General features: G+C 38.1%; 2 protein-coding genes across 2 annotated transcripts; both read left to right on the top strand.

The window, feature by feature from the left end:
• Positions 1 to 3,497: 3,497 nt before the first annotated feature.
• Positions 3,498 to 13,894, top strand: myhb (myosin, heavy chain b). Its single transcript, XM_056750296.1, has 39 exons — positions 3,498 to 3,547; positions 3,650 to 3,863; positions 3,947 to 4,090; positions 4,371 to 4,527; positions 4,640 to 4,667; positions 4,779 to 4,896; positions 5,479 to 5,571; positions 5,675 to 5,738; positions 5,825 to 5,923; positions 6,047 to 6,150; positions 6,272 to 6,410; positions 6,512 to 6,630; positions 6,708 to 6,857; positions 6,964 to 7,134; positions 7,226 to 7,529; positions 7,610 to 7,680; positions 7,767 to 7,854; positions 7,986 to 8,103; positions 8,269 to 8,392; positions 8,479 to 8,615; positions 8,704 to 8,959; positions 9,056 to 9,298; positions 9,380 to 9,556; positions 9,659 to 9,804; positions 9,881 to 9,971; positions 10,053 to 10,569; positions 10,656 to 10,774; positions 10,859 to 11,055; positions 11,130 to 11,313; positions 11,393 to 11,558; positions 11,671 to 11,795; positions 11,874 to 12,182; positions 12,262 to 12,465; positions 12,579 to 12,704; positions 12,844 to 13,014; positions 13,110 to 13,214; positions 13,312 to 13,407; positions 13,493 to 13,624; positions 13,760 to 13,894. Exons 2-39 carry the CDS (start codon positions 3,660 to 3,662, stop codon positions 13,778 to 13,780), a joined length of 5,817 nt encoding a protein of 1,938 aa, XP_056606274.1. The 5' UTR covers positions 3,498 to 3,547; positions 3,650 to 3,659; the 3' UTR covers positions 13,781 to 13,894.
• Positions 13,895 to 14,601: 707 nt separating this feature from the next.
• On the top strand, positions 14,602 to 19,583 carry p4htmb (prolyl 4-hydroxylase, transmembrane b). The gene is made up of 9 exons (XM_056750297.1): positions 14,602 to 15,441; positions 15,877 to 15,958; positions 16,155 to 16,345; positions 16,464 to 16,560; positions 16,646 to 16,808; positions 16,897 to 17,082; positions 17,562 to 17,652; positions 17,750 to 17,873; positions 17,995 to 19,583. The coding sequence occupies exons 1-9, from the start codon at positions 15,112 to 15,114 to the stop codon at positions 18,213 to 18,215; spliced, it is 1,485 nt and encodes a 494-aa protein (XP_056606275.1). The 5' UTR covers positions 14,602 to 15,111; the 3' UTR covers positions 18,216 to 19,583.
• The last annotated feature ends 33 nt before the right edge of the window (positions 19,584 to 19,616 follow it).

Here is a 19,616-nt window from a genome sequence, read left to right as displayed (position 1 = left end):
AGAACCAGAAAGCGGAAACAATAAGACATGGGATAGCTGTAACCATATAATAAAAGAGTTAGGACCATTAAAAAGAACATGCATTCAATATCATTAGAATTTTCAGTATGTATTCAGTTTTTTTCCATTGAAGCAAAGAATTTCCTCTTCAAACGACAATTCTACTCGATATAATAAAAATACAGGACCCAATAACAAGTAGGCTACTTAACACTCTTTAAGCTCTTTTTTGGAACTGTCTTCACTGGACAGCTGCTTACACATGTCTATATTAACACGTGTTGATCCTTGCAAGTATAATATGAATTGAAATCATATATCCCCTTTGAGCTCATCCTGAAGAATAGCTACTGTAAGAGTAAAAACACTGAAACCATAAAGTACTACTGCTATAAAACACTAGCAATTTGGTCTTACTGTACAGTAGGTATTCTAGTCGCCACCATCATCAGATTATCATTAAGTTAGACACTTTTTATTGTTATTGTGCAATATTATACAAGTAATTACAATCAAACAAATTGACAAAAAATAAAACTAAGACTGAGAGGGGTCAATATTAAAGAATGGCTTTACGATATGGTGTTTTGGTAGTTCAGTATTTGTATAAATATTTGAAAAAGTGATAGGGAATTGCCAGCTCACATAACTCATAACACTGTTTATTACTCATTGATTTATTTAGAAATATGACTGTGAATACCCAGTGAAAGTCTTCTTTTGAATTCACACCAGATTTACTTACAGCTTGTGAAAAGCGCAAATTACTCTTCACATTACAAAAACAACTGACAGTATTTATTAAAGAGACGCACTGAAAATTTGTGCTGAAAAGGTGTGGACACAAGCTGTTTTTGAGACTGACCTTATTGCATATGCATTTGTAGTTTCCTGTGAGGAGTGTATTTAAATGACTCACACATTGGGATTTAATAAGGTTGGTGCACTGTAAGTCGCTTTGGATGAAAGCGTCTGCCAAATGGCTTAATGTAAATGGTGTTTGTGATAGTTCCCCCAAAAATGAAAATTCTGTCATCATTTACCCACCCTCATTTCATTTCAAAACCTTTATGACTTTCTTTATGCACAAAAGAAGATATTTTGATGAACGTTGGTAACTGAACAGCCCTGGCCGCCATTCACTTCTAGTATGGACACAAAATCAAGTGAATGGGAGCCAGTTAACAACATTCTTCCAAATTGCGTTCTGCAGAGGAAAGAAAGTCATACAGGTTTGAAAGGAGAAGAGGGTGAGTAAATGATGACAGAATTGTCATTTTTGGGTGAACCCTGCGGTAATTTGCTCTTGGTACTGTAGATTGCGTCGGTCATTACGGGAATAAGATCCCCTGTTTAGTAAATCTGGCCCTTAGTGTTTTCTGTACATAAAATTATACATGTCAAAAACATTCTGTGAAAATATAACCTTGATATCCTAAATATAGACTGAGTGACCATGTTAAAAATCATAGTGAAATTAATAGTTGAAATCAAAATTTGATGCTTGTTATCTCATAATAAGATTTTTAGACTTTAGTCTGCATACATGCAGGGTCACATATGGACACTGAGTTGCACCCTAAATGCATTCCCTTCCTCACTGTGCTCAGATTTGACAAGAAAAATGTAAACAATTGTTTTCAAATTCTTCCAAGAATTTGTTTTCTGCTTTATCCACATTTATTTGATATTTATTTATCATGTCAACATTTGTCTTATTTTATCTTTTGCATCTGAGAAGTCCATTACACCAGAGCTGATACTAAGCAAGAAACTGCTCTGGCAGGGTCTCTGGTTTAGCAGCCCAGATCTTTAATCGCAGTTTGGCAACACCCCAAAATTTTGTAGTTCAATTTTGCAATTTTAAAGTTTAAATTGCGTTTTGAATTATTTTATGTCATTTTTAAAAGCACAATGGATTCCACTTGCATCCTTGAAGAGTAGCAGTAAAACTATAACATTGAATTCTCAAAATATATCAAACCCAAGTAATAACCCATATCTTAGCCATCCGAAAACCAAAGGTCTTATATTATATTTCAAACTCCTAAAAAAAGAAATTACATGGAAGGACGATATGTTCTGTCTAATCCAAGATCCAAGACTGACATTCATCTCTGACACTGCTCACTTGCAGGATCGTGACATACACTGAAACACTTGGATTTTGTTTGGTAACGTAATGCAGGAACTACAAGACAAAAATCTCCCCTGATAATGCTGCCATTTGGATGGAGAAGACTGCAGTGGTATCTATATTCGTATTTTGTCCAAATAAGAAGTAACTGTTATGGGTGAGCTATCATGTTTCACATTTTATCCAATGCGGAGGGGTATGTTTTATCTCAAGAGTGAGTCCCCAACATTTTATTCGTCTTTCTCCTCCTTGCCAGTTTAGGATGACCTTTCTAATGGAAAGCCTGACCTTATGGCCCACAAAGCCCACTTTAAATCGTAGTATATCGCCTTACAAATAGAGGAAACTCTATAACAAATGTTTATAGAGAACTGTTAATTCACTGTTCTGGAAGCTTCCTATGAAGCATCCCGTTAGAAAAATAACTTTCTGACATAGTCAATAAATGTATTATATTATGTCTATATTGTGTCTATATAATCTATAGACACAAACTTTAACTAATTTAAAGATATTTAAAGTGCATTGTACACATTATCTCACCACCCTGTGTCGAAAGGCACGGATAAAAGCACACAATGACTCAAGAAGAGCTGATGGGACCAAGGATTTTGTCATCACCTTGGACTTTGTGTACTACCCATGAGAGTCCTGGGTGCCTCAGCTGTTCTTAGCATAGACAGGCATAATCTCTTGGCATCCCCCTTGTTTCTTAAAGCTTGTGGGATGAAGGCATACCAATTTGATTTCTTTATAATACTTACAACTTCATTGCATTCTTTTGCAACTTTATACCAGTGACATTTGCTTTCAATAGAGGTCGATGCATTATTACAAGAAGACACTAAAAAGGCAGATTTACAAGTGCCTTTAGAATTTTATCTATTGAAGTTACAATTGAGGACTTTATTTTTATATTTTCATAATATATGTAGTTTCTGCATGTAAACATACAACTCTGATCAATAGAAAAAGGCTATTTCACGGTTTCCTACAAGTTTTTTCCTGAAGGGCTTTTACAAAAACAATGAAACAATGCATAAGCATCTTGTTGCTGCTCTGTGCAGGCAGGGACTTCATTACTCAAAAGATAAAAATAATACAGTGATGCTGCTCAAGAAGGGAAATGTAAATGGTGAAACAGGATTCATGACCAAAAATGAGATGCTTAAATATGCCGACGGGTCACTTACAGCCCTATATAAGAGACAGGTTTTGACCCCTCCCAGGAATCACAACTACACAGCAAAGGTTAGTGACTTTACTTCAACTTCATTCTCTTTCCTGTCCTTTTCTATTTCTCATTAAAATCTTTACAAAATTGACTGAAAAACGTTCTTTGTGAACAATAAACAGAGGTGGGGAAATAAACATCAAGATCATCGCACCAAGACTTTGTGAAAGACCAAGGTTAACATGGGTGCATTTTTTATTATGTCTTCTAAATTATGTGACGAATGTTGTTTGTTTGTATGCATCATTGAACATTTTTCAAAATGTTCTTTATTTTAGGAGCTCGATCATGTCGTTGGAGCCAGAAATGGAGTGTTTTGGCCCGGCAGCCATTTACCTCCGAAAACCAGAGAGGGAGAGAATTGAGGCTCAGAACACACCGTTTGATGCCAAAACTGCCTTCTTTGTGACTGAGCCCAAGGAGATTTACCTCAAAGGGGTCCTCAAAAGTCGGGAGGGTGGCAAAGCCACGGTCACAACCCTGTGTGGGAAAGTGAGTAAAAAAATGTAATTCAGACACATTCTCCCACTTACATAAAAAAAAACTTACATTAAAACTTCCGAATGACATTTCAGACCCTCACAGTGAAGGAGGATGAGATTTTTCCAATGAATCCCCCTAAGTTTGATAAAATTGAAGACATGGCCATGATGACCCACCTCAGTGAGCCTGCTGTGCTGTTCAACCTCAAAGAGCGTTACGCAGCATGGATGATTTACGTAAGTAAAGAAGCAACTTGTTAAGAAATGCTAAAATGTATATTATACACATTACAGAAGCATATAAAGTATACGTCTCGGCGGCCGTGCGATACCTAAAACAGACCTGAATTTAAGCTTCAACCGCTGCTTACACTTCACATGAAGTCATCTCTTTAAAATTCATAATTGATGTTTGTAACGCCCCCCACACGCTTTAGATTTTCTACACACCACGCTGTGTAACTAAAATAAACACAGTTTGGAAAATAAAATGTATTGAAATCTGTCTTTTTTTAAGACTTACTCTGGGCTGTTCTGCGTCACCGTGAACCCCTATAAGTGGCTCCCAGTGTATGATGCTAAAGTTGTGTCTGGATACAGGGGCAAAAAAAGAATTGAGGCCCCACCTCACATCTTCTCCATCTCTGATAACGCCTATCAGTTTATGCTCACTGGTATAAACTATTATTTGTTAATCTGAATGAAGTTGATTGGTTAAATACAACTGCTAAAAATGAAGAGTCAAACTTTGATAATATTTTAAAAGTGTTTCTACTTTTTTTGTAGATCGTGAGAATCAGTCTATCCTGATTACGTAAGTATTTCACTGCTAATTTTTTTAGGACAAAAAAATGGAGTTGGAACAATGGAGCTATGCAGTTTGATTTATAAAAGACTATTTTAATGATGTTGTACTATATTTCAGTGGAGAATCTGGTGCAGGAAAGACTGTTAACACCAAACGTGTCATCCAATACTTTGCGACAATCGCTGTGGCTGGGTCAGGACAGAAAAAAACAGAACCTGTTCTTGGGAAAATTCAGGTATAAGTCCTGTTCTGTGTTGGGTGTAACTGGTAATTACCAGCACTAAGTAATTTAATTGACTTTTTTAATGACTTTTACCTTAAAAAGTAAAGTAAGGGAAAACTCTTATTTGTTCGCTAATTTAATTACAGTTACTTCGGATGTAATTGAACTAAATATTGTGTAATGTACAATAGTGGAACTGACATTAAAATTCAAAGTCTAACTTTAAAATGCATGCATTAATGTATTTTTCTCAGTTAATAAGAGATCTTCATGTAGTTTTATAGTATTTATTTGAATGAATTAAGTGTTGTTTTGTGTCTATCCATGAATCACTTAACTAATCAAGGTTGATATAGAATATATAGGATAGAAAGTAATTCGTATGAGTAATTAAATACTTTTTGTAGAGAGTAATTTGTAGAGTAATCTAATTACACTGTTGAATATGTAATTAGTAATTCATTGCTTCTTCTTACTTTTTACCAATACTGGTTTATCAATATGATAACGATGCATGCATTTATTTATTACATATAATGCATATTAGTAAAGCCCTTATTCGACTTGAAAATCTGTTAATGCCGTGTCCATTAGGGGTCGCTGGAGGATCAAATCATTGCAGCCAACCCTTTGCTTGAAGCATATGGAAATGCCAAGACTGTGAGGAATGACAACTCTTCTCGCTTTGTACGTGATGAGTCATAAATGTCATCCTCCACTTTAACTTGGTGCTGTTGTGGTTTGTTTCTTTGTTAATTTATGTAATGGTTTTGATCTATTTAAATTCTAGGGTAAATTCATTCGAATTCACTTTGGGTCAACTGGAAAGTTGGCCTCAGCTGATATTGAAACTTGTAAGTCCTTCCTCCATTCTTTTTAATTACAACTGATTTTAATAGATGTTAAATTATCGTTCTCATAATTATGTGATTTTCCATAGACCTGCTGGAAAAATCCAGGGTAACTTTCCAGCTGTCTGCTGAGAGGAGCTACCACATCTTCTACCAGCTCTGCACTGGCCATAAGCCAGAACTGCTGGGTACAAGACCTTTCACTATTAGGATTATTATGATATTTTTAAACTATCTGTATTGCTGTCTGTAAAAATATTATATTTGAACCACAGAATAATATCTTTTTATTTTCATGTTCTTTTTTTTAGAGGCTCTTCTGATCACCACTAACCCATATGACTATCCCATGATCAGTCAGGGTGAGATCACAGTCAAGAGCATCAATGATGTGGATGAGTTCATTGCAACTGATGTAAGTAAACATTAAATTTTCAGAAATAAAAAAAAAACTCTCTGTCAATTATTTTAATGATATACAAAACAAAATTTATTTCCTTTGTGACATTTGGCATTTGACTGTTTTCAACTTGCAGGCAGCCATTTCTATCTTGGGCTTCAATGCTGAGGAGAAAATAGGCATCTACAAGTTGACAGGAGCCGTGATGCATCATGGGAACATGAAGTTCAAGCAGAAGCAGCGAGAGGAGCAGGGCGAGCCTGATGGAACTGAGGGTGGGACTTGGATATCATACAGCAGTGTGGCTCAAGAAATGTGGGCACACGGTTGCAATATGGCAACGTGAAGTCAATTAATTTTTATCTTTCTTTTCCAGTGGCTGATAAAATCGCTTACCTCTTGGGACTAAACTCAGCTGAGATGCTTAAAGCTTTGTGTTACCCCAGAGTGAAGGTTGGGAATGAGTTTGTGACCAAAGGTCAAACCGTTCCTCAGGTATATACATACATTATTTTGTATTGTATTTGTATAAATTGTCAGTTCGTAGTGACCTATCTTTTTTAATGAATCAGGTGTACAATGCAGCCATGGCTCTGTCCAAGTCAGTGTATGAGAAAATGTTCTTGTGGATGGTTGTCCGAATCAATGAGATGTTGGACACCAAGCAGTCCAGACAGTTTTACATCGGCGTGCTGGACATTGCTGGGTTTGAAATCTTTGATGTAAGTTAATAAAATTCTGAATAAAAAGATGCTAATATTAAAACATACAGTATTATTAATGTTTACTTGTTAAGATTAACGATTCAAAAATGTTTGTTCAATATAGTATAACAGCCTGGAGCAGCTGTGCATTAATTTCACAAATGAGAAACTGCAACAGTTTTTCAACCATCACATGTTTGTGCTGGAACAAGAGGAGTACAAGAAGGAGGGAATCGAGTGGGAATTCATTGACTTTGGTATGGACTTGGCCGCCTGCATTGAGCTTATTGAGAAGGTAATAAACCTTTTTATCTAGACTTTGTCGTTTTTCGTAACATATCTTAGTCCCTTGTTTTGTCTGAGGGTATATGTCCTCTTTCTTGCAGCCAATGGGCATTTTATCCATCCTCGAAGAGGAGTGTATGTTCCCCAAGGCAACAGACACGACTTTCAAGAACAAGTTGCACGACCAGCATCTTGGTAAAAACCCATGCTTCCAGAAACCGAAGCCTGCCAAAGGCAAGGCTGAGGCTCACTTCTCTTTGGTGCACTATGCTGGGACTGTGGACTACAACATCACAGGCTGGCTGGATAAGAACAAGGACCCTCTGAATGACTCTGTGGTTCAGTTGTACCAGAAGTCTTCAGTCAAACTCTTGAGTCACCTGTATGCTCTTCATGCATCTGAAGGTTTGCAAACAAATCCACAAGATTGCTGTAAATTATATAATTTACCAGAAGTTGCTTTTGTTATTTTGCTTAACCGACAGCTGATGCTGCTGGAAAAAAAGGTGGAAAAAAGAAGGGCGGCTCCTTCCAGACTGTGTCTGCTTTGTTCCGGGTAATATTACTGTTTATTTGACCCTTGAAAATATTACTTGAAATAACAGCTTGAAACTTTGTATGTTCTGTTTGTCAAACTAATAGGAGAACTTGGGCAAACTGATGACCAATCTCAGAAGCACTCATCCTCATTTTGTACGTTGCTTGATTCCAAACGAGTCAAAGACTCCAGGTCAATATTTTCTTTCACATTTCGAAATATAGACAAAATATCTACTACTATCCTAACATAGGTTCATATTAAATAAACATGAGTTATTTGTCAGGGTACACTATAATAATTTAGTTTTCATTCAACTTTAGGTCTCATGGAGAACTTTTTGGTCATCCACCAGTTGCGTTGTAATGGTGTACTGGAGGGTATCAGGATCTGTAGGAAAGGTTTCCCAAGCAGAATCTCATATGGTGACTTCAAGCAGAGGTTTGTGTTCATTGTGTATTAAATGAATATTTCAATCCACAAAGATATGCAGCCCAATGATTTTAAACAGTTTTCATGTATCCTTAATTTAAGAACTTTCAGTTGGCTTGATTTATATGCTGATAATAAAAGGTAAAATATGTTTTTGAATGTCTTCTGTTTCAGGTACAAAGTACTTAATGCTAGTGTCATCCCTGAAGGTCATTTCATTGATAACAAGAAGGCTTCTGAGAAGCTTCTTGGCTCCATTGATGTAGATCATACCCAGTACAAGTTTGGACACACCAAGGTCAGAAAGGTTCTTAAGATTCAAGATTCTTATTTCTTTCGACTTTTAGGAATGTCATTAATAACAATGTTCCTACCACATGTTAGGTGTTTTTCAAAGCTGGTCTTCTGGGTCTTCTTGAAGAGATGAGAGATGAGAAACTTCTAATCCTTGTGACCATGACTCAGGCTATGTGCAGGGGCTACCTTATGAGGAAAGAGTTTGTCAAAATGATGGAGAGAAGGTATTCTTTCATTTAAATTTATTTTGCTCAATATGCTTTAATGCTAAGTCTGTGTAGTTCTGAACATATCTAATGATTTTCATATCAGAGAATCCATCTTCTCCATCCAATACAACATCCGCTCTTTCATGAATGTGAAACACTGGCCATGGATGAAGCTGTACTTTAAGATCAAGCCTCTGCTAAAGAGCGCAGAGACCGAGAAGGAAATGGCGGCCATGAAAGAGAACTTTGAAAAAATGAAGGAGGATCTGGCAAAGGCACTTGCCAAGAAGAAGGAGCTTGAGGAGAAGATGGTTTCTCTGCTACGGGAGAACAATGACCTTCAGCTACAAGTGGCAGCTGTGAGTCTTCTACGAATGGTCACAAATAAAATAACACAAATCAATTGTAAAAAATATTTCTGGTGCCAAACACGGCAATGATTTTTCAATCAACAGGAAAGTGAAAATCTTTCTGATTCTGAGGAGAGATGTGAAGGTCTGATCAAAAGCAAGATCCAGTTTGAGGCCAAACTCAAAGAAATAACAGAAAGAATAGAGGATGAAGAGGAAATCAACGCTGAATTGACAGCAAAGAAGAGGAAACTAGAGGACGAGTGCTCTGAGCTCAAGAAGGACATTGATGATTTAGAGCTCACCTTGGCCAAAGTTGAGAAGGAGAAACATGCCACTGAGAACAAGGTTAATATGGAGTAAAAAAGGAGTTGTTAATCTCAATCTCAAAGTAAAGGTTGTACGCCTTTGAACATGTTTTTTTTCTAGGTTAAAAACCTTACTGAGGAAATGGCAACCCAAGATGAGCTTATTATCAAACTGACGAAGGAGAAGAAAGCCCTCCAAGAGGCACATCAGCAAACTCTTGATGATCTGCAGGCAGAGGAAGACAAAGTCAATTCTCTGACCAAAGCCAAAGCAAAGCTTGAGCAGCAAGTTGATGATGTGAGTTTAATCAAATTTAATACTAGTCTATCTTAATTAAATTATAACAAAAAACCCATAAATACACTATAAAACCTATTTGTCTATAAAACTGTGAAACAGCTGGAAGGCTCTCTGGAACAAGAGAAGAAACTCCGTATGGACCTTGAGCGATCCAAAAGAAAGCTTGAAGGCGATCTGAAACTTTCCCTGGAAAGCTTAATGGACCTGGAGAATGACAAACAACAGCTTGAAGAAAAGCTGAAAAAGTATGGAACAAAAAAATTGGTTAATCTATTATTTAATTATAATTTATTACAGAACTTCCAATGTTTTTTTAAATAGGAAGGATTTTGAAACCAGTCAGCTTCTGAGCAAGATTGAAGATGAGCAATCTCTTGGTATTCAGCTCCAGAAGAAGATCAAAGAACTTCAGGTCATTTAAAGAGTGATTATGATTTCTTTGTCGCTCCTTGTAATAAATCATAACACATAAAGGTTTCTTATGCGATCGCAGGCACGTATTGAGGAGCTTGAGGAAGAAATTGAGGCCGAACGTGCTGCTCGAGCTAAGGTCGAGAAGCAGAGAGCTGATCTCTCCAGGGAACTTGAGGAGATCAGCGAGAGGCTGGAAGAAGCAGGTGGCGCCACCTCCGTGCAGATTGATATGAACAAAAAGCGCGAGGCTGAGTTCCAGAAGCTGCGCCGTGATCTTGAGGAGTCCACCTTGCAGCATGAAGCAACGGCTGCTGCGCTTCGCAAGAAGCAGGCCGACAGCGTGGCTGAGCTGGGCGAGCAGATCGACAACCTCCAGCGTGTGAAACAAAAGCTGGAGAAGGAGAAAAGTGAGCTTAAGATGGAGATTGATGACTTGTCCAGCAATATGGAGGCTGTGGCCAAATCAAAGTCAAATCTTGAAAAGATGTGTCGTACGCTGGATGATCAGGTGAGCGAACTGAAGACGAAGAATGATGAACATGTACGACAGGTGAATGATCTGGGTGGGCTGAAGGCGAGACTTCAGACTGAAAATGGTAAGTAGTCGGCGTACACAAACTAAGTGGGCCTATAAACAGCTATAAGGCCTGCAGTGATTGATCAGCATCCTTAAACATTTTAGGTGAAATGGGACGTCAACTAGAGGAAAAAGAGGCTTTGGTTTCTCAGCTTACTCGAAGCAAACTGGCCTTCACTCAGCAGATTGAAGATTTCAAGAGGCAAATTGAAGAGGAAGTAAAGGTGACTTTCTTTCTGAATGAACTTCTAAACTTAACACAAAACGTTATTTATAAATAAATCCAATATATTGGTTATTATATACAGGCTAAGAATGCCCTGGCCCACGGTCTCCAATCCGCTCGTCATGACTGTGATCTGCTCAGAGAGCAGTATGAGGAGGAACAGGAAGCCAAAGCTGAGCTCCAGCGTGGCATGTCCAAGGCCAACAGTGAGGTCGCTCAGTGGAGAACGAAATATGAGACTGATGCTATCCAGCGTACCGAGGAGCTTGAGGAAGCAAAGTAAATGACCTCCAGTTAATATTCTCAAAAAGTGAAATAAAGTGCAATGACTAAGCTTTGCGTGTCACTCTTAGGAAAAAGCTTGCTCAACGTCTTCAGGACGCTGAAGAGTCCGTTGAGGCTGTAAATGCCAAATGTGGCTCTTTGGAGAAAACCAAGCAGAGACTCCAAGGTGAAGTTGAGGATCTCATGATTGATGTGGAGAGAGCTAATGCACTCGCTGCCAACCTTGACAAGAAACAAAGAAACTTTGATAAGGTAAATGCAATCAATTTTTGTACCAAATTTCAACCAGTCGAGTCTGTCTAGTTTAACAAACCGTTGTGATGTTGTAAAGGTCTTGGCAGAATGGAAGCAGAAATACGAGGAAAGCCAAGCAGAGCTGGAAGGAGCTCAAAAAGAGGCTCGTTCTCTTAGCACTGAACTTTTCAAAATTAAAAATTCATACGAGGAGGCTTTGGATCAGCTGGAGACCCTGAAGAGGGAGAACAAAAACCTGCAGCGTACGTACTATAGTTTACTGCAGACTTTTTCTTGTTAGGCCCTCCTCCATCAAATGTTTGAAGATGTTCAATAAACTGTTTAAAAAATCCATGGGTCTTCTCATATTTGCAGAGGAGATCTCAGATTTGACTGAGCAGCTTGGCGAGACCGGAAAGACAATTCATGAGCTGGAGAAAGGAAAGAAAACTGCAGAAGTTGAAAAATCTCAGCTCCAAAGTGCTCTTGAAGAGGCTGAGGTAAGGTCACCTTTAATACTCACCTTTGGGTTAAAACTACATCTTAATTTTAAAATGTTAAATATTTCCATTTCAAAGGCAACCCTTGAGCATGAAGAATCCAAGATCCTTCGTGTTCAACTTGAGCTGAACCAAGTGAAGGGGGAGATAGATCGTAAACTGGCTGAAAAGGATGAGGAGATCGAACAGATCAAGAGGAACAGCCAGAGAGTCATTGATTCCATGCAGAGCACTCTGGACTCTGAGATCAGGAGCAGAAACGATGCTCTGAGAATCAAGAAGAAGATGGAAGGAGACCTCAATGAGATGGAGATTCAGCTGAGCCATGCAAACCGCCAGGCTGCCGAAGCTCAGAAACAGCTCAGGAACGTCCAGTGCCAATTCAAGGTTTGTTTTATTGCAAAGCATTAGCACTTCATTAATAATTCACCAATCAAAAGATCTTATTGTCTTTCGATTGCTTCAGGATGCTCAACTACACCTTGATGAGGCCCTACGAGGACAAGAAGACATGAGGGAACAGGTTGCGATGGTTGAACGTAGGAACAACCTGATGCTGGCTGAGATCGAGGAGCTGAGAGCTGCTCTGGAGCAGACAGAGAGAGGTCGTAAAGTCGCTGAGCAAGAACTGGTGGATGCCAGCGAGAGAGTGACTCTCTTACACTCCCAAGTAAGAGAAATTATGTCACATGGAATATTTTTTATATGAATTGACATACTATTTACATTATTAATTAGACACTTTCATCAAAAAAATTCTGGACGTTCTTTTAATTTCCTCAGAATACTAGTCTTATCAACACCAAGAAGAAGCTGGACGGAGATCTTATTCAGATTCAAGGTGAGCTGGAGGACATGGTCCAGGAAGCACGAAATGCTGAAGAAAAGGCAAAGAAAGCAATTACTGATGTGAGTAAAAAATTATATTACTCAATCATAATGTCCATTAATTGATTGATTTACTTAGATTTTGTTATCATGTTTTGAATGATACATTATCCTTTACCAAACTAACAAATAAAGAAAACTGAGAAAATATATATTGCAGGCTGCCATGATGGCAGAGGAGCTGAAGAAAGAGCAGGACACAAGTGCTCATCTGGAGAGAATGAAGAAGAACCTAGAGGTCACAGTCAAAGACCTACAGCATCGTCTGGATGAGGCTGAGAGTCTGGCCATGAAGGGTGGAAAGAAGCAGCTCCAGAAACTGGAAGCTAGAGTATGTCCCTATGAATATCAGTTAATATTTAGGTTTAACCTCAGGTCAGCTGTAATTTAGATTCATGATGTCGGTTACTATCTTTTGTGTTTCAGGTTCGTGAGCTGGAGGGTGAAGTTGAAGCAGAACAGAGACGCGGTGCTGAAGCTGTGAAAGGAGTTCGCAAATATGAAAGAAGAGTGAAGGAACTCACATATCAGGTACTACGTCAAACGACAATACACGTGGATGGATGTTGGCATAGTTAATTGTAAAATTTAGACTCATTGTAATATTATGAATATTATAATATAATAGACTGAAGAAGATAAGAAGAACTTTATCAGACTGCAAGATCTTGTTGACAAACTTCAACTGAAAGTCAAGGCCTACAAGAGGCAAAGTGAAGAGGCTGTGAGTCATTTAAGTTTTACACTACACATTTCTAGTAACTGGTATAATGTGGATGAGTGTTTATCAAGTGTCATTTAATTGACAGGAGGAACAGGCGAACACTCACCTGTCCAGGTTCAGGAAGGTACAGCATGAGCTGGAGGAGGCTCAGGAGAGGGCTGACATTGCTGAGTCACAGGTCAACAAGCTGAGAGCTAGAAGCCGTGAATTCGGGAAGGTAAATATTGTATCTATTAAGCAAAAAAATGAATGGTCATGGTACAACCAATGTGTCCAATATACAATGTTATCGCAAGTAAAGTAGTCTTGATTTTATGACCCTTCATTTATATATATTTTTAATTCTTCACAGACTAAAGATGCAGAGGAATGAACGCTTTTGGAATTAGGGAATGCTGAAACCAAAACTCATATAATATGAGATTCGTACAAACATTTGCATTTGATTTGTGCAACAACTAATAAGAACATGTGATCTGAACAGGTGATTCTTTTAATAAAGAACATGTGATCTGATGTGCATTTGTGTTTTGTGTGTATATCTGTCTATTTCTGTCATTTGTGTGCATTCACCCATTATTGTGAAAAAATACATGCATGTCATGCATTTTGACTTAGGACAAAAAAATAGAACTGTCATGAGCAAAATAAGCAAAACTCACCAAAAGTCCCACCCCTAATCAGAATCTCTCGCCATAATAGTTGCTGATTTCCAAAGATACGAGTAAAATGAATGTATAATATATTTAAATACTTAAAATATTATTTTGTTTAATCAACCGGCTCAACTAATATGATAATAAAAATTTAAATGGCTTTTTTTACAAAAAAGATTTTACAAACATTGAAAATGATTTAGCTCTACATAATCCAGAAGCCACACTGATCAAACTTCTACATTTCTAAACGGTTGCACAAAAATATGTATAACCAACATAATTTATTCACAAACATAAGCAAAACAAAAAGCCTTTCTCTTACATACAGTAACCCTGCTGAAAAAAAATCTTACCAGGGACCAACCGAGATTATTACAGATACCATTGACCCACTAGTATGGCTGTGATGTTTTTTTTGGCATGGATATGTCATAAGGTCGTCCCTTTAGATGTAACGCTACTGTATTGGACCACTAGGGGGCATCTGTGATGTGATCTGCTCGCTAGGCGCAATACTGGTGCTGTGAGTAGGACACACGAGCCGTGCGTCGGAGATGCCGCAGTTGTAAGGGGTTTGGCGTCCCTGGAAAGTGTAGTCTCCTGCAGATTCACTTCCAGGTGCGTATCCGAGGACGCTAGCCAATAGATCCGAATTCAGGACTACGACGTTTGTTGGCAACAAGGATTTTGAGGAGCACGTATTTCAAAATGGTGTTTAAAGGATGAAGATGCGAGAAACTGCGCAGCTACGACTCTAGATGTAAACAATGTTGACAGCTGGAGGCGCTGAGATTGTCATGCTGTCACAACCGGAGGTGGACTCATACAGACAACAAAACTGGCCGTTCTTTAAAGCAGCCGATGGTCTCTGTCTACTGATACATTGAACGCTGCGTCTGTTTAAATGCGGAATTTATTTGTAGGTGCGATCTGTCAAATAAGCTGGCAATCAGGTCTTCAAGCGTTATGATATTTGGAAAACAGATAAATTAAGTACTCTAAACATATCAATACAAGTGTCCTCAAATACAAAATTGTCAAAATAATGGAAGAAGAGAATTATATTGAGGAGGACGATGCCGCATCACAACCAGTCCGACCTCTGCCCCGCCAGCGAGTCTCTCTGCAGAAGAACAGCGTGTGTTCCCGCTCTTACTTCATGGTGGTCATGGTCTTCTTCCACGTGTACATCATCAATGTTATTGCTCTTCTGCTGTACGTTCACTATAATAACGGATCCACCCCGAGCACCCAGAACCGGGATTTTAGCAGGAGAGATAGCATTCATAAAGTTTCGGAAGCCTCGGATGCGCAGACCCCCGCGGACTCAGGATTTGCTCGGGATATGTATCTGCCGCGCATTGAAGGGATACGGGTAATTACAAAATTGATGTGTTTTGCTGACTAAGTGATGTTTTTTTCAGAAGTCTTTAACACTGCAGGTATAGGGGACAGGTAAAGGGACAGTTCTACCCAAAATACAAATTCTGTCATCATTTACTCACCCCGGAGTTGTTCCAAACCTGTATACATTTATCTGGTGAACAAGGAGAAATATATTTGGAAGAATGCTTTTAACAGTTCTTGGCTACCATTGACTACCATAGCAGAAAAATTGCAATGGTAGTCACTAGTGACCCAGAACGGTTTGCTATCCTACAATCTTCAAAATATCATCTTTTGTGTTCAACAGAAAAAAGAAATTTATAAAGCATTTTTTTCTATTATGGTAGTCAATGGTGGCCAAGAAATAAAGGCATTCTTCCAAATATGATAATGAACTGTTCCTTAATGTGTTTTTTATGTTTAGGTGGGACATATCCAAAAAGTGTCACTGGTGCCAGGCAAAGTCCATGAGATGAAGACACTCAGTCTGAAGCCGCTACTGTTTGGTAAAACACCTTGATTTACTTTAAGTTAAAGTGGTAATAAAACTGCGAGATTCTAAAAATGACATAAATTACCAGAAAATCCTGCTGGGTAAAGATAAAGTGTTAGAATAACATAAAACAATTAGAATAAGAGCTCATCCTTTGCCTGTGTGTAAAACATTGTTTGTGGATTTGTTGGTCTGTGTCTGTATTTCAGAGATCCCTGATTTTCTGTCAGGGGAGGAGTGTAGTGTAGTTGTGCGACTGGCTCAGCTCAAGGGTTTAATGGAGAGTCAGGTGATGGTTCCAGAAGGTCAGGAGGAGCTTAACCAGCAGCTCAACCTCAGTCCAGAGGAAATCTTCAATTTCCTTGACCTCAACCAAGATGGACAGCTGCAACCTCATGAGGTTTGTGTGTGTCTCTGCCAACACATCATTAGTGTCTGTAACTGTTGTAAAGCATTATCTGTCTATGGTTGTTAATTTATGTGTAACCCGTTAGTTCAATCCGTATTTTTTGCTTTAGATTTTGACACACTCTCGAGTGAGAGATGGAATCTGGTTGACTTCTGAGAACCTTAAGGAAATCTATGATGGGCTAAAAGTAGATCAGGATGGAAATGGTAAAGATCTAATTGACATCACAGTTTGTCAGGCACATTATATTCCAGTTTATGTATGTGTTTTGAACATGTCGGTTTTTTACAGGTCTCCTGAGTCTAGAGGAGTTCAGGCGTCTGAGGAGCGACGCCTTTCAGCGTTTTCTGATGCAGCGTGGAGTGGAGAGGAGCCAGCTTGTGAGGAACAGCAGACACACTTGGCTCTACCAAGGCCAGGGAGCACATCAGGTTCTTCAAGACCTCCGCAAAAGGTTTCCACCTCCCATCCTCGTCTGTGCTAAATTTATGCAGCTTTGTCTGTTTTTCTAATAAGTTGTATATTTATATTGGACTACAAAGAGTCACTAGTCTTACACGACTACCGTCATCCCTGGTGGAGTTAAGTGAGCCGCTACAAGTTGTCCGCTATGAGCAGGGAGGCCATTACCACGCTCATCATGATAGCGGGCCGGTCTATCCCGAAACAGCTTGTACACACACTCGCCTCACTGCCAACACAACCTCCCCGTTCCAGACTTCCTGCAGGTGAGCAATAGGAACTAATGTATATGTCTACATTTCTACCAATGCACAATGGCAATAGATTTACAGCTGTTGATTTTTTTTAAACCATTTCAAAATTATTTTCAGTTTTTCTGAATTTACTATTCGTATGTATGTGTTTAGGTAAAATCAGTCTTTTTCATTCTGTGAACTACTAACAATATTTCTATTGTTTCAAATTTAAAATCTAAATATTTGCATTTATTTGCAGAAAATGAAAACTGGAGAAAAACGTCAAAATAACAGAATGCTCAGTATTTTTTCAGACCTCAAAGAAAACAAGTTTAAATTCACTTTTAAGCAATACACCGGTAACATTTGTATATGTATTTAGGAAAAATTCAAAAATATTTTTTATGTGAATGATAACCTCTTTCACATAAATGTCACAAATATTAAGGTGCCAGTAATGTCGATTGCTGTCCTGTTAGTAATTATTAGTGTTCGTGTTGTCTTTGCAGGTATATCACAGTTCTGTTTTACCTTAATAATGTTGAAGAAGGAGGAGAAACTACCTTTCCAGTGGCTGATAACAGAACTTACGAAGAAGCGGTGTGTTTTGTGTAATAAAATCTGTGTTTTTATCTATTTATGTGATTGTTTTGCACTATTCAACCAATATCTGACAGAAATTATCTTCTTTTCTCAGTCACTGATACAGAATGATGTGGATTTGTTGGACACCAGAAAACACTGTGATAAGGGCAACCTGAGAGTGAAGCCTACTAAGGGGACAGCAGTATTTTGGTATAATTACCTCTCTGATGGCAGAGGCAAGTATAACGCTCTTCTTTATTGTATTTTACAGCACCACAACCTTGCAAACCATATTTGCTGTTGACCTATTTAGAACACATTTCTCGTTGTGATTTTGTGCTATGCTGCTCTCTGCAGGTTGGGTGGGTGAACAGGATGAATATTCTCTTCATGGTGGCTGCGTGGTGACACGAGGGACCAAGTGGGTCGCAAATAATTGGATCAATGTCGATCCAGATTACCAGCGGCAGGCACAATACCAACAGCTTGTTTCTCAACAACAAGAGATACAGGAGCAGGAAGAAATCATTTCAGAACTGAAATCAGAACGGCATACAGAAACACATCAGGAGCTGTAAATACATTTGCACCCACTCACAGGTTTGTAGACATGCTCACGTATGCAGTTACAGTGCACAACACATGTACACACATTCACTTAATGATGATGATCTGAAGTACTGTACATAATCTGTGACTTTTACATACACACACATTCCAATACATCAGATAAAAACATTACATACATACAATACCTCAGCACTCATATATCCCATGGCATTTAGATATACTGACCTCAATCACAGACAAATAACAATATACACCAAAATACGAACACGCACTAGTAATGTAGCTCCACTGATGATGTACAGCTCTCATATTTTAAACTGAAAGAGGCTTTACCCGAACTGGGGTTGAATTCAGGGATAAAGAGACAAAGCTTTATGCAATTGTGAAAGACAATGGTACTGTTCTTATACTGTAGATATTTGAAGGTAATATTGTTTCTTTTTCATGGGAATGCAGCCATATTCGATAACTTTGTTTACATACAGTTTTGCACTCTACTGTACCAAAGGCCATCTACCCACTGCAGTTAAGTATGGGTTGCACTTTATTAAACAACAACTTCGATATTATGACACCTTGGTCGATGTCTAACTAAAAGGAGCATTTACTCTGATACATTGACTGTAAATGATACAGATGATATTGATGTGCAAATAACTTTGGCAGTCTTAAAATATTGCAGTGTGTATGTGGCCAACGAGTGTAAAATATAGAAAATTATACTTCACAATTAAATTGGTATTGTTGTCATATTGTTGTCATATTGTTGAACTACCTTAAAAACATTTTCTGGGTGAAATACAATTTAAGATGTAATGTTGTTTTGATGTGGTGAATGTGTAGTGCCATGAAATAACTTTTTTAACTCTGAAATGTTCTCACTTTGTAATATTAAAATGTAGTTAGTACACACCTAAGTAGCAGAACAAAAACAACGACCATTAGATATCTGTGTTTTCTTATTATAAGCCCGTAGACTTCTACAGCATTAATCTCTAAGTTTATTTTTTCTATTGTTCGACCGATTGGCATTTAAATCCACATAGTTACACACATGTACATATTATACATGTATTTAACCCAGAAAATCTCTTCGATTTGTAAAAGTGAAGAGTTTTAGCAGTTTTACCAACCTGATGTTTCTCACTGATCCCTTCTCAGATACTTAAGAAGAGAAGCATGTTAAACTTGCATCTTGTATGATTTTTTAAATAATTTATTTTGGAATGATTTTGTACTGTAATTGGTTTTGCCTGTTTTTAATTGCATCCAAAGAAATCTGATTGAACTTTATTTATTTGGTTATTTGTAGTATAGTCAAAACGTTGCTGTGACCTTAAAATGCACAAAATCACTTTCTTGAATTAAATATGAAATTTGACCAGTGCTATGTTTGCAGTTTTCTTAAA

The sequence above is a fragment of the Triplophysa dalaica genome, chromosome 6 (assembly GCF_015846415.1).
Source record: "Triplophysa dalaica isolate WHDGS20190420 chromosome 6, ASM1584641v1, whole genome shotgun sequence".
In the NCBI taxonomy this organism is placed as follows: domain Eukaryota; kingdom Metazoa; phylum Chordata; class Actinopteri; order Cypriniformes; family Nemacheilidae; genus Triplophysa; species Triplophysa dalaica.
The sequence above is the reverse complement of the archived record's forward strand: the minus strand, read 5'-3'. Positions and strand labels throughout refer to the sequence as shown.

Excerpts from the sequence above, each read along its gene's own strand:
- myhb (XM_056750296.1), top strand. The coding sequence starts at position 3,660 with ATGTCGTTGGAGCCAGAAATGGAGTGTTTTGGCCCGGCAGCCATTTAC. Across the intron at positions 5,572-5,674 it reads ATGACAACTCTTCTCGCTTT|GGTAAATTCATTCGAATTCA; the intron begins GTACGTGATGAG and ends TTTAAATTCTAG. Across the intron at positions 10,775-10,858 it reads AAATTGAAGAGGAAGTAAAG|GCTAAGAATGCCCTGGCCCA; the intron begins GTGACTTTCTTT and ends TATTATATACAG.
- p4htmb (XM_056750297.1), top strand. The coding sequence starts at position 15,112 with ATGGAAGAAGAGAATTATATTGAGGAGGACGATGCCGCATCACAACCA. Across the intron at positions 16,809-16,896 it reads CTTCAAGACCTCCGCAAAAG|AGTCACTAGTCTTACACGAC; the intron begins GTTTCCACCTCC and ends TGGACTACAAAG. Across the intron at positions 17,653-17,749 it reads ACAGAACTTACGAAGAAGCG|TCACTGATACAGAATGATGT; the intron begins GTGTGTTTTGTG and ends TTCTTTTCTCAG.